This window comes from Rhinopithecus bieti, unplaced genomic scaffold, assembly GCF_001698545.2.
Source record: "Rhinopithecus bieti isolate Rb0 unplaced genomic scaffold, ASM169854v2 scaffold_16834, whole genome shotgun sequence".
In the NCBI taxonomy this organism is placed as follows: Eukaryota; Metazoa; Chordata; class Mammalia; order Primates; family Cercopithecidae; genus Rhinopithecus; species Rhinopithecus bieti.
Window position 1 is genome coordinate 1,101,546 of NW_016809297.1, and position 12,810 is coordinate 1,114,355.

The 12,810-nt window shown below is 38.2% G+C and overlaps 1 protein-coding gene across 2 annotated transcripts in view; it reads left to right on the forward strand.

The window, feature by feature from the left end:
- AGR3 (anterior gradient 3, protein disulphide isomerase family member) overlaps positions 1-4,083 on the forward strand; it is a 22,197-nt gene extending 18,114 nt beyond the window's left edge. The window contains exons 4-8 of one of the 2 annotated variants that reach the window (XM_017889079.1): positions 812-864; positions 1,418-1,494; positions 2,040-2,103; positions 2,883-2,966; positions 3,859-4,083. In XM_017889079.1, the coding sequence (XP_017744568.1) occupies positions 812-864; positions 1,418-1,494; positions 2,040-2,103; positions 2,883-2,966; positions 3,859-3,908 (328 nt within the window). In that variant the 3' untranslated portion in view covers positions 3,909-4,083. The remainder of the gene's footprint in view (positions 1-811; positions 865-1,417; positions 1,495-2,039; positions 2,104-2,882; positions 2,967-3,858) is intronic. The other variant, XM_017889080.1, reaches the window with a different exon arrangement.
- Positions 4,084-12,810: the final 8,727 nt, after the last annotated feature.

The window sequence follows — 12,810 nt, forward strand, 5'->3', positions numbered from 1 at the left end:
ATCTTTTCACTTTTTTATGGTTAAAATCAAAATGACCCCCCAAAATGTATTAACTAGGAAACTCCCACTTACGTTGTCTGTACATTCTACAATGTGCAAGAATGAAAGGATATGAAAATAGTCAAATATTAATAGCTTTTTTATAAAACCTTTTTTAAAACTAAATTTAAAATCTTTAACTTTCCTGAAATCTTATACTAAGTGTTCATTGGAAATGAATACATTGTTCATAATATCTCTTTATCTCTGGATACGCAATTGATTTTCTCTAACCGCACTATAGAGTACATAAGAATTACCTAATAACCTTGTTAAACTACAGATGCCTGACACCACCCCTCACCCCAAAGATTCTGATTTGAGTGGGTCTGGGATGAAGCCTTTGGTTTTTTGTTTGTTTGTGTGAGACAGAGTCTCGCTCTGTCACCTAGGCTGGAGTGCGGTGGTGCCATCTTGGCTCATTGCAACCTCACCTCCTGGGTTCAAGTGATTCTCATGTCTCAGTCTCCAGAGCAGCTGGGGACTACAGGCTCATGCCACCACGACCAGCTAATTTTGGAATGGAGCCTTTGCTAATTTTGGAATGGAGCCTTTGAATTTAAGTTCCTAATAAGCTACCTAGTGATACTGATACTGTCAGTTCTGGGGCCACAAATAGAGTAACACTGCTGTTGACTACAGTGCTATGATTTGTAAATCTGAGTTACTACTGTAAGTCTTATTGAAACTAATAAAACTTCAAATCTAACTCCACTGTATGTTTTGACTCAATGTTAATCATTTGACTTAATTCCATACTTTCTTTGTTTAGTAAGAAGCCATTAATGGTTATTCATCACCTGGAAGATTGTCAATACTGCCAAGGTAATTTTAGCCCCTGAGCTCTTATTATAATACATAATATTTCCAATATAAAATAGGAAAAGTGACCTGGTAATAATAGCTAAGAAGGCACTCAGCAAATCTCATTAAACAAAAATTGGACAACTGCCAGAGTACCATCATTTTACTGAAGTGCTTAAAGACCACAATGATTGTTACCAATCTACTGAACATTTCTATTATATCCCCTTGGAAATTAGATATTCCTCTTCTTCCCATGAAAAGAAAGGGGTGAGCTGAGAGGGTGGAGAAACACTGAAAGAAAAAAGTTGTTGTCTTAACCAATGAGTCAATGAGTTACATAAAATTATAAAACTAGTGTCTTCACTGTGATTATCCTTTGATGTCTCCTTGAACGGACTGTCTCTCATTGCTTTCCAATGAGGGACAAAGTGGCAATAGGCCAATGAACTATTAATATTTACACCTCAGTTATATATGCAAACAAATGCTAAATATTAGCTTTATTTTGCCATGCTACATTAAAGTTCTCTTGATCCTTAAAACTAACTGACAATTTTGTTTTCCCCTACAGCACTAAAACAAGTATTTGCCCAAAATGAAGAAATACAAGAAATGGCTCAGAATAAGTTCATCATGCTAAACCTTATGGTACATAAACTTTATGATGTTTTCTTAATATTATAATTTCATGGAAAATTTGAATCCCCCTTTTTTTTTTTTTTTTTTTTTTTTTTTTTTAGATGGAGTCTCGTTCTGTCACCCAGGCTGGAGTGCAGTGGCGCGATCTGGGTTCACAGCAACTTCAGCCTCCCTGGTTCAAGTTATTTCTCCTGTCTCAGCCTCCCGAGTAGCTGAGACTACAGGCACCTGCCACCATGCCCAGCTGATTTTTATATTTTTAGGAAAGATGGGGTTTCACCTTGTTGGTTAGGCTGGTCTCAAACTCCTGACCTCAAGTGATCCACCCGCCTCAGTCTCCCAAAATGCTGGGATTACAGGCATGAGACACCACACCCGGCCTTTTTTTCTATTTTTAAAGCACAAAGAGCTAAATGTTGGTTAATAGAGGAAGTTATGTGGAATTATAAAAGGCCAAAATAGAATTTACTGACAGTCTACTTCACACAAAATCATCTTGAAACTATCAAAAACAAACGAATCCAATAACATTGTTTTTTTTTTTCTTCTGCTAGCATGAAACCACTGATAAAAATTTATCACCTGATGGGCAATATGTGCCTAGAATCATGTTTGTAGGTATGTATGTGATCTCATTTCATCAGATCTACAAAATTAGTAGAAGTCAGCATTCTTGCTTTTATTTTCAAATGCTGGTTCAAGCACTATTCTTTTTAAAGAGAAGTCATTTCTAATCCAATCAATATCAGCTCTTGTCAGTTCTACAACCAAAATCCACTATCTCTGCAATTTGAAAATTTTAAATATTTTTTCAAAACACGTATGCTATTAAATCTATATCCCAATGTACTTTCAATATAGTGCCCCAGACTAGATTGACTTAGATCTATGACACACTAAAAGGAGAATTCAGGTTAATTCATCATGAACTGACATGTATGAAAACTAAATTTGCTTATAAATTTGCTTGACATTTGTTTTAGATTAAGAAACAAAAATGATTTTAACAACGTTTTATGGATGTAGCCAGAGGCCATTATCCTAAGCAAATTAGCACAGAAACAGGAAACCAAAGAGTGCATGTTCACACGTATAAATAGGAGCTAAACACTGGTTACACATGGACATAAAGAGGGGAACAATAGACAATAGGAACTCCAAAACAAGGGAAGGAGGGAGGGGGCCAAAGGGTGAAAAACTAACTGTTGGGTACTATGTTCAATATTTGGGTGTTGGGTTCATTTGAAGCCCAAACTTCAGCATCACACAATATATCTATGTAGCAAACTTGCACACATAACCCCCAAATATAAAATAATAATAATAAAATTTTTACAAGAGTGGAAAAAAAGAACATGCTAAATTATACTTTAGTGACTCGGTTTTTTTCTTGACAGACCCTTCTTTAACAGTCAGAGCTGATATAGTTGGAAGATATTCTAACAGATTGTACACATATGAGCCTCAGGATTTACCCCTATGTAAGTATTCACAAACAATCTGAGACAGTGGTCATAGCTGACCCCTGACTGTTAGTTAAGGGACAATGATGCCCTACATCAGTGCTTCTCCACAAACGGTGCTATCTACACACCAGAATCACTGAGGCTAGTGGTGGTGTTTAAAATGCCAACTTCTGGCTCCCACCAAAATCAGAATTTTGGGGGTAGCTCAGAATCTATTTTAACAGGGATGCCTAAGGGCTTTTATGATTACTAAATTCTGAGATCACTAAAAAGAATATAGTACACATTAAAATGACAGAAACTTGAGACAGTCCATTCTCCTAGTATCAAAGATCTCATGTGATTTCCTCAAATGATAGTAAAATCATTTCATCTTTCTTTAATGCCTATAAGCAAGGAGGTACAGTCTTACTTAGGACTTTAATCCTCTCTCTCTTTTTTTCTTTTTTTCGTAGAGACAGGGTCTTGGTATGTTTCCCAGGCTGTTCTCAAACTCCTGGCCTCAAGTGATCCTGCCACCTCAGCCTCCCAAAATGCTGGGATTACAAGCATGACCTACCATGCCTGGCCAAATCTATTTTTTACAACATTCATTGTCAACCACATTTAGTAAGACAACTGTGCCTGTAAGATCTAGCAATACTAATACAAAATGATCCATTAAAAAATAAAAGAGGTATTCCTCAAAACTCCTCTAATGAAATTATTCAACATAAAGTTGACCAACCAGTTCTCAATGGTCTAATCCCTAAATTTACATGTACACTTTTAGCATATTCCTTAATGTCACAGATGAATTCTCAAGTTTTCAAAGCTATTGGGTCAATTTCAGGTTCTAGAGTTAATAGACCATAGCATTTGTACTTTCATTTGTTAATAGCATAATATATATTAACTCTTATTTCAGTGATAGAAAACATGAAGAAAGCATTAAGACTTATTCAATCAGAGTTATAAGGGATGATGGAAAAATGCCTTCACTTCGAAGAAGTCAAATTGAATGAAGAAAACCTCTGGCACATTGACAAATATTAAATGTGCAAGTATATAGATTTTGTAATATTACTGTTTAGTTTTTTAAAGTGTTTGCAATAGTCTTATTAAAATGAATGTTTTTTAAATCTGAGACTGACAATATAGTTTTATTTCTGCCTCATCAGTAGCAAAGAAAGCCTGCCAGGAGTTATAGTGGAGACAGGAGGACCTAAATAAGAGGTACCTATACGGTTTGTCTCTATTTCTTCACCACTCCTTCACTCCATCAACTAATCTAATTTTATTTTTAATTTTCTAATTTTTTTTTTTTTTTTTTTTTTGTAGAGATGCAGTCTCACTATGTTGCCAAGGCTGGTTTCGAACTGGGCTCAAGCAATCCTCCAATCTCAGCACTCAAGCCTGCCAGAGTGCTGAGATTATAGGCCTGAGCCACTGTTCCTGGTCCAACCACCAACTAATCTAATTTTAATTCTGTCTCCTCCACTGTACCATACCTGCCAACCCAGGTCATAAATGATCTCCATGTTACCAAAAAAAGTAGATAAATCTCTGCCCACTTGTGATTTTAACTTTTAGCTACATATTTCAGCATTAACCACTTACTTCTTATCTTACTTTACACTAAGACAGACATTTAAAACCTAATTATATTTTTAAAATTCAACTACATTTATTTATTTATTTGAGACAAAGTTTTGCTCTGTTGCCCAGGCTCGAGTGGAGTGGTGCAGTCTTGGCTCACTGCAACGTCTGTGCCCCCGCCGCCACCCGTTCAAGCAATTCTCCTGCCTCAACCTCCCAAGTAGCTGGGATTACAGGTGTGTACCACCACATCTGGCTAATTTTTGTATTTTTAATAGAGACGGGGTTTCACCATGTTGGCCAGGCTGGTCTGAAACTCCTGACCTCAGGTGATCCACCTGCTTCAGCCTCCCAAAGTGTTGGGGTTACAGGCCTGAGCCACTGCATCCAGCTACATGTTTTTCTTAATTAGTGGGTAGATACTTTAAAACTTCTAATAATTTTAAGAAAAGTGTAACTACTTCAGGAAAATTGAAGAATTCTCCAATTAACTAGTAGGGAAGGATTATATTTATTCTGAAATGATCAAATATCCAATCATCAACTCAGTTCTCCACAGGAAGCTTCCAGAGAGTTAATACCATGTCTTCTATTTATTTAAATAACAACAAGAAGAAAAAAAATCTGCTAATAGAAATCCCAAAATCAGCTGGGAGTAATTATCAGAAGGTAGAAAATATTTTAGAGGCTGGGCATGGTGGCTTATACCTGTAATCCCAGCACTTTGGGAGGCTGAGATGGGAGGATCACCCGAGATCAGGAGTTCGAGACCAGCCTGGTCAACATGGTGAAACCCATCTCTACTAAAAATACAAAAATTAGCCTGGCATGATGGTGAGCGCCTGTAATCCCAACTACTCAGGAGGCTGAGGCAGGAGAATCGCTTGAACCTGGGAAGTGGAGGTTTTAGTGAGCCAAGATCGTTCCATTGCACTCCAACTTGGGCAACAAGAGTAAAACTCCATCTCAAAAATAAAAAAGAAAATAAGAAAGAAAATGTTTTAGATGGGCAAAAATTTTCCTAACTTATAGGATTTTATTGCATTTAGCAAAATTTGAATTGCTTTGTGATATAGAACTACACTTTTATATGAGATAGATATGCAATGTCTATGATATTATGTTATAGATACCTGTAATTTCAACATTTGATGAGTCTGAGAAAAAAAAGATTTCCTTTGGGTGTTATTTGATCACTATTCTGTTCATTTTAAGCAGGTTTGTAGTAAATTGATCTATTTGAATATAAATAGGTTATATGATTATCAGTACTAGATACCTATTATCCTATTTATTTATAAAAGAATATTAAATATCCTATTTTAATTTTTATATTACAGCCTATTTTGGTTTTTTAGATAACAGTCTAGAGATTTTATCTTAATGGATGCTAAGAGATCAGAATGCACTGGCATTCTCTGATTTAATAGTTTAACATATGAAGACTAAAGAAATATAGCTGATTCCATGGTTGCATAAATAGTTCAGAGGAACCAAATGTTAGCAGTTATTTGCAGTGAACTATAAAAGAGATCAGTTGACAATTCAGTTTTTTAAAGAATAAATAAAATTGAATATTCACTTATCTTTCTTCAAGTAGCATAAAAATGTTACTAAGTGATAAATTGTTCTTTGTAATAAAAACGTATACACCTTTATATTTTATTCTTTTCTTTTTTTTTTTTTTTTTGAGACAGAGTCTTGCTTTGTCGCCCAGGTTGGAGTGCAGTGGTGCGATCCCCGCTCACTGCAAGCTCCGTCGCCTCCTGGGTTCACGCCATTCTCCTGCCTCAGCCTCTCTAGAAGCTGGGACTACAGGTGCCTGCCACCACGCCCAGCTAATTTTTTTGTATTTTTAGTAGAGACGGGGTTTCACCGTGTTCGCCAGGATGGTCTCGATCTCCTGACCTTGTGATCCGCCCGCCTCAGCCTCCCAAAGTGCTGGGATTACAGGCGTGAGCCACCGCGCCCGGCCACCTTTATATTTTAATATGCATAGATTGTTATTTTGTTATGTATATACTTTTATTATGCATGTAATTATATGCATGCCAACATTTAATATGTAGGTATTTTACATATAAATATTCGATAATCAGTTTCAGTCATTGTAATCTTGTAACCCATTTAGTTTTCTTTCTCTACTCACTTTAACAAACTCTATAATCCTCGCTGGGTACAGTGGCTTGTGCTACTTGTGAAGTTGAGGCAGGAGGATTACTTTAGCCCAAGGGTTTGAGGTTGCAATGAGCTATGATCAAGTCTATGAATAGCCACTGTACTCCGGCTTGGGCAACATAGTGAGACCCCAACTTGTTTTTTAAGAAAAAAAAAAAAAACCTTTCTATATTGTAGTTGATATTTCTACCCTATTTTATAAAATTAATTGTTTGGATTCCATTCCTTCTTAGGTTACCTCTACTTTGGAAATGTAAGACTATGTTTACTGAACGTGTGTCTGTGTATGTACATATAGGGGTATGTGTGTGTGTGTGTGTATGTGTATAATTTTACTTCCATTTGTTTTTATCCTTATAACCTCCAAGAAATTATTCCTTTCCTAACACATCCAACATTTAAAAAAGTTACCAACATCAACTACCTGAAATAGTATGCATAATTCTATGTGCAAAGCATTTTAATGCAGGCTTTCAGAGTTTTCATTTGCATTTCAAAGAGACAACAGTCAAAAAAGTTATACATTCAAAAAGGATTAATTAGATAAGGTCCAGCATTGCCACATAAAGTACAGGTCATCCAGTTAAATTTAAATAGGGGATAAACAACATTTTCAAAATATAAGCATGTCCTGTTTAATATTTGAGACATACTAAAATGTATTTGTTGTTTATGTGATATTTTAAATTAAACTGGGTGACTGGTATTTTTATTTGCTAATATTGTCAATACTAGTTTAGAATTACTGCACTAGATCCTTCACCTCTTCCTTGTCCTCCTTCCCATTTGTTTTCCTAAAATAGCAACATTTCTATTCAGATCAAGCTCTTAATTTCTGAGATCAAAATAAAACCTAAATTATTTCCTAGCATTTAATCTCTCCCAATTATTCAATGATTAATTTTCACTTTGTCAGATACTAACTTTGATATTGTGGATCCAAAGATAGACTGGTTAAAAGAAATTCACAGTCTAGTGGTAAGATATATCACTGGTGGGAAATAACTCCTTACTAAATAAGCTAATAAAATAATGTGAAATCAGTAGAGAAACAGCTCAACCTTCTAGTAGAACTGTCAGGCTTTACACAGGATGCAGTACTCATGAATCCTGAATGAGAGGAGAATGTATTTCAACATCATGGAAAACAACATGATAAAATAGAAAATCAGGTATATTATAGGGGCTGAAGAAAGTATTGTTCATTGGTATAATCTTAAAATACATAAGTATACCAAGTTTTCTAGGTAGCATCTTTCAGACTTTGAGATTAGAGTTAATAAGAGTAGGCCAAGCCTCAGGGAAGCGTACTTTCTTAACCCATTGATTTCACACACATAAAGATTACTTGAGTTTACAAGTAGTACTTCTTAAAATGCAATTATATACAATATGTATATTCATGAACCTCCTTACTGAGTAAAGAAAGATAAGTATTTTTTTTTTTCTTCTTTTAAAATTTGCTTTTTGTGCAACATCCATCTTTTTCACTAAATGGAAAGTCCTTGGGAGCAGAAAGTCCCTGTCTCCATCCCCCTTCTCTTTCACACACCCACGCCCACACACAATCTCACAAAATAAGTCTTGTGAGTGTTAGGAGGGCAACAGAATTTTGTGGGGAGCACCCACAATAGGAGGTCATTAAACACTTGGCTCCCCTGGTGTTAGCCGTGATTCAGTTTCTGAACATCTTTTCTGGAATGAATTAACCGGAATGCAATTAGATTTTTGCTAAGCAGTGATTACTGCAACTTCCGGAAGTATATCACAGTTACTTTCCAGGATAGGATACTGTAACAGGTTGAATTGTGTCCCTTCCACACACAAAAAATTATAGGTTGAAGTCCTATCCTCCAGTACCTCAGAATGGAGGTATTTCCTATTTGGAAATAATGTTGTTAAAAATGGGAATAAGTTTTTATGTCCTATAGTACTGTAGGATGACTATAGTAAACAAAATATACAGTTTCAAATAGCTGGAGATATTGAATGTTCCCAATACAAGGAATGATAAACGTTTGAGATGACCGATATTGAATCACCCTGATCTGATCATTATACCTTATATGTGTCATAACATTATGTACCCCATAGACATGTATGATTATTATGTGTCAATTAAATTTTTTAAAGGAAAATGTTATTAGATGAGGTAATACTGGAGTAGATTGGGCCCCCAACCCAGTATGACTGGGTTCCTTATATAAAGAAGAAATTTGGATACAGAGACATGCATACAGAAAGAATGCCATGTGAACACGAAGCAGAGAGTGTGATCATGCAGCAGAAGCCAAGAGAATGCTCAAGGTTGTCAGCAAACATACTGGATGACAGGCACGGAAAAGATTCTCCCTCACGGCCCTGGGAAGGAACTAACCCTGCCAACACCTTGATCTCAGATCTCTACCCTCCAGATCTGTGAGACAATAAATTGATTGTTTAAGCCACTCAATGTGTGGTACTTTTTATGATAGCTCTAGCAAACCAATACAGATGCACTTTCCTCGCCTCTCCAATTTACATGATTTCCATGATGGGTGGGGAAACACCAAAACTTCCTATCACAAACTTCAAAAGGAGCTATGCTAGAATGGACAAATCATTTCTCACAATAAGTTTTCAGGTTTTTGTTCCATCCTCCAAACAAACTTCTACCCTATTAAGTATTATTGCGGTACTCAAAGAGTTTTATGTCATTGTTTAAGTTAATCAAGTCTATGAAATACCTAAAGTCAATGCTGTAGTTTTACTTCAAAAGAAACAGTCATTCTCAGAGAAAGAGCTCATTACCATTGGCCACGGTGGCCCACGCCTGTAATCCCAACACTTGGGAAGCTGAGGTGGGTGGCTCACTTAAGGTCCAGAGTTTGAGACTAGCCTGGCCAACATGGCAAAACCCCATCTCTACTAAAACTACAAAAAAAATGAGCCAGGTGTGGTGGCATACACCTGTAGTCCTAGCTACTCGGGAGGCTGAGGTGTGAGAATCGTTTGAACCAGAGAGACAGAGCTTGCAGTGAGCTGAGATCACAATACTGCACTCCAGCCTGTGCAACAGAGCAAAACTCCATCTCAAAAAAAAGAGCTAATTACTATATTTGGTATTTTTGTTATTATTAAAACCAACATATATTGAACCCTTTCTATGTTCCAGTCACTGTGCTGAGGTATTTGCATGGATTATCTGATTAATACCTTACTATCAATGTGAAATATTGTTATACTCATTTTACTAAGGAGTTAGCTATGGACTGAAGATTTTCAATAGCGTAGTGAAAAGGCTGCACAGCTAATGAGTGGAGCCAGGGCTCAAACTCAGCAAGTTTGGTTCCTGAGTTTATACTATTCTGCTTTATTTTACATATTGTGAAAAACAGAAGACAATCAAAATTGACATTGTGCAAGTTACCAGCTCGTCTTTATTCTTAGAGCTCCCAAGATGGGGCGGCCACTCCAAAGACGGCAGCAAGCCTTTTGTTCTTTGATCTGGGGTTCTTGGCCTCACGGATTCCAAGGAATAGAAGCTTGGGCCATGCAGTGAGTGTTATAGCTCTATTAGAAGCCTTGGGTCACGGAAGAGAACTGTGGAACCCAGTGACCAGTGTTAAGCTTGATTAGGACGAACCCGGGCGCTTAGCCACGCAGGAACAATGGTGAGCCTCTAGCTGGATCGGGAGTGGCAATGAGCGCCTTGCTGGATCAGAAGCCCAGCGGACAGCCTGCCAGATCTGGAGGGGTGAAAGTCAATGGCGGGTCTGTGACTGCGGCGTTCAGCAGTGGTGGACTGTGAGTGAAAGCTCAGCTTGAGCCGGAACAAACACGGACCAGAAGAGTGTGCAGTTGCAAGATTTAATAGAGTGAAAACAGAGCTCCCAAACAATGGGAGGGGACCCAAAGGGGGTTGCCGATCCCTGCTCAAAGGCCTAGGTTTATATCCCTATCATTGTCCCTCTCCCTGTGCTTTCAGGCGATAGATGATTTGATTATTTCTTTACCTCCTGCTTTTAACCTAATTGGTATTTTAGTGAGCTCTCTTTTACTACCTGATTGGTCAGGTGTGAGCTGAGTTACAAGCCCCGTGTTTAGATGGGTGTGGTCACCTTCCCCAACTAGGCTTAGGAATTCTTAGTCAGCCTAGGAAATCCAGCTAGTCCTGTCTCTCACAATGACTGAAAATCCTTAGAGTATATCTTTTATTCAAGAAAGGCAGTTAACATCTATTTTAATTGTTTTATAGCAAAATCATAGGCAATTCTTCTTTCCCCAGCGCCGAGTTTCCACTATGCCCCCCGACAAACTGAAGGGCAAGGTTCTATCAGTTTTTGGTGGATCAGTGTAACTGTGATGTTCAAGATGAGAGGCTTGGGGGCCAGGAGGGGAGGGACAAGGTAGTATTGTTTTAATATCATGTACACAAGCACCCTCATTTTAAAATCCCTGATCTAAATGCCCCAGTGTTCTTACTCTATAATGTTATGCAATGTTATCCATAAAAGAATTTTTAAGAAGACAAGTGATCTTTGGCAGCATTCTTTAACTTTCTTTTTTTTTTTTTTTTTTTTTTTGAGGATGAGTTCTCCCGCTCTATCGCCCAGGTTGAGTGCAGTTGCTGGATCTCAGCTCACGAAGCTCCGCCTCCCGGGTTTAGGCCATTCTCCTGCCTCAGCCTCCCTAGTAGCTGGGACTACAAGTGCCCGCCACCTCGCCCGGCTAGTTTTTTGTATTTTTTTTTTTTTTTTTCAGTAGAGACGGGGTTTCACCGTGTTAGCCAGGAAGGTCTGGATCTCCTGACCTCGTGATCCACCCTTCTCGGCCTCCCAAAGTGCTGGGATTACAGGCTTGAGCCACCACGCCCGGCCATTCTTAACTTTCTTTCGGACCTCTTCTCTAGTCATTCATTGCCCTGTTAACATCACTCACCTCTCAGCCCCATCCCCTCCACACTTGCTCTAAGTAAACTCTTACTTTGGGATCTTTTGCTCTCCTCAGTCTCTTTTGCTTTTCCTCAAGCCTCCTGCCCCCTCCCTGCCACCCCCACCCCAATCTCTTTCAAAATCTTACCTGCCCTTTGTCTAGATTCCCCTTAGAAATCATTCATGATTAAAGTAGCAAATATCTTCTGTAAGGTATTTGCAATTGACAGTATTCCCACCTGGATTTCCATATTTATCAGTGGAAAGCTGAGGAAATCAAAGCTTTTGAAGTTCCAGGTCCCAATATTAAGAGACGAAAGAGAGTAAGTGAGGCTTTCAAGTACCTTTATGATATAATTTGGCTCTGTGTCCCACCCAAATCTCATGTGGAATTGTAATCCCCACGTGTTGAAGGAGGAGCCTGGTGGGAGGTTATTGGATTATGGGGCTCAGATTTCCCCATGCTGTTCTCCAGATAGTGAGCTCTCACCAGATCTGATGGTTTAAAAGTGTGTGCCACTTCCCCTTTCGCTCACTCTGCCACCACGTGAAAAAAAGGTGCCTGCTTCCCCTTTGCCTTATGGCAGGACTGTCAGTTTCCTGAGGCCTCCCAGTCATGCTTCCTGATAAGCCTGTGGAACTGTGAGTCAATTAAACTTCTTTTCTTCATAAATTACCCAGTCTCAGGTAGTTCTTTATAGCAGTGTGAAAACAGACTAATCCACTCTAAAATCACGTATTCTATCTACCAAAACCTGGATCTTGTACCATATTGAGGTCATACTCTTCTGATTTTATTGCCTGTATGGAACACTTAAGAATCTTACTAATACTAATCACAGAACTCTGGTATCAAAAAAAAAAAAAAAAATAGCAAGAATTTATGATAAAGATGCCCAAAGCAAATACAATAAATTAAAAATGAGACTTAAAGATCTCTGCAAAACAAAAGAAACTATCAACACAGTTGAAAACAACCTACAGAATGGGAGAAAATATTTGCAGACCAGCTCTGGGCCTGTGGAGTATGTGGCCAGCCCAGACTCAGGGCCTACAGTGACCTGTAGTCCCAGCTGCTCAGGAGGCTGAGGAAGGAGAAATGCTTGAACCTGGGAGGCGGAGTTTACTGTGAGCCGAGATCGCGTCACTGCATTCCAGCCTAGGCTGCAGAGCAAGACTCTGTCTCAAAT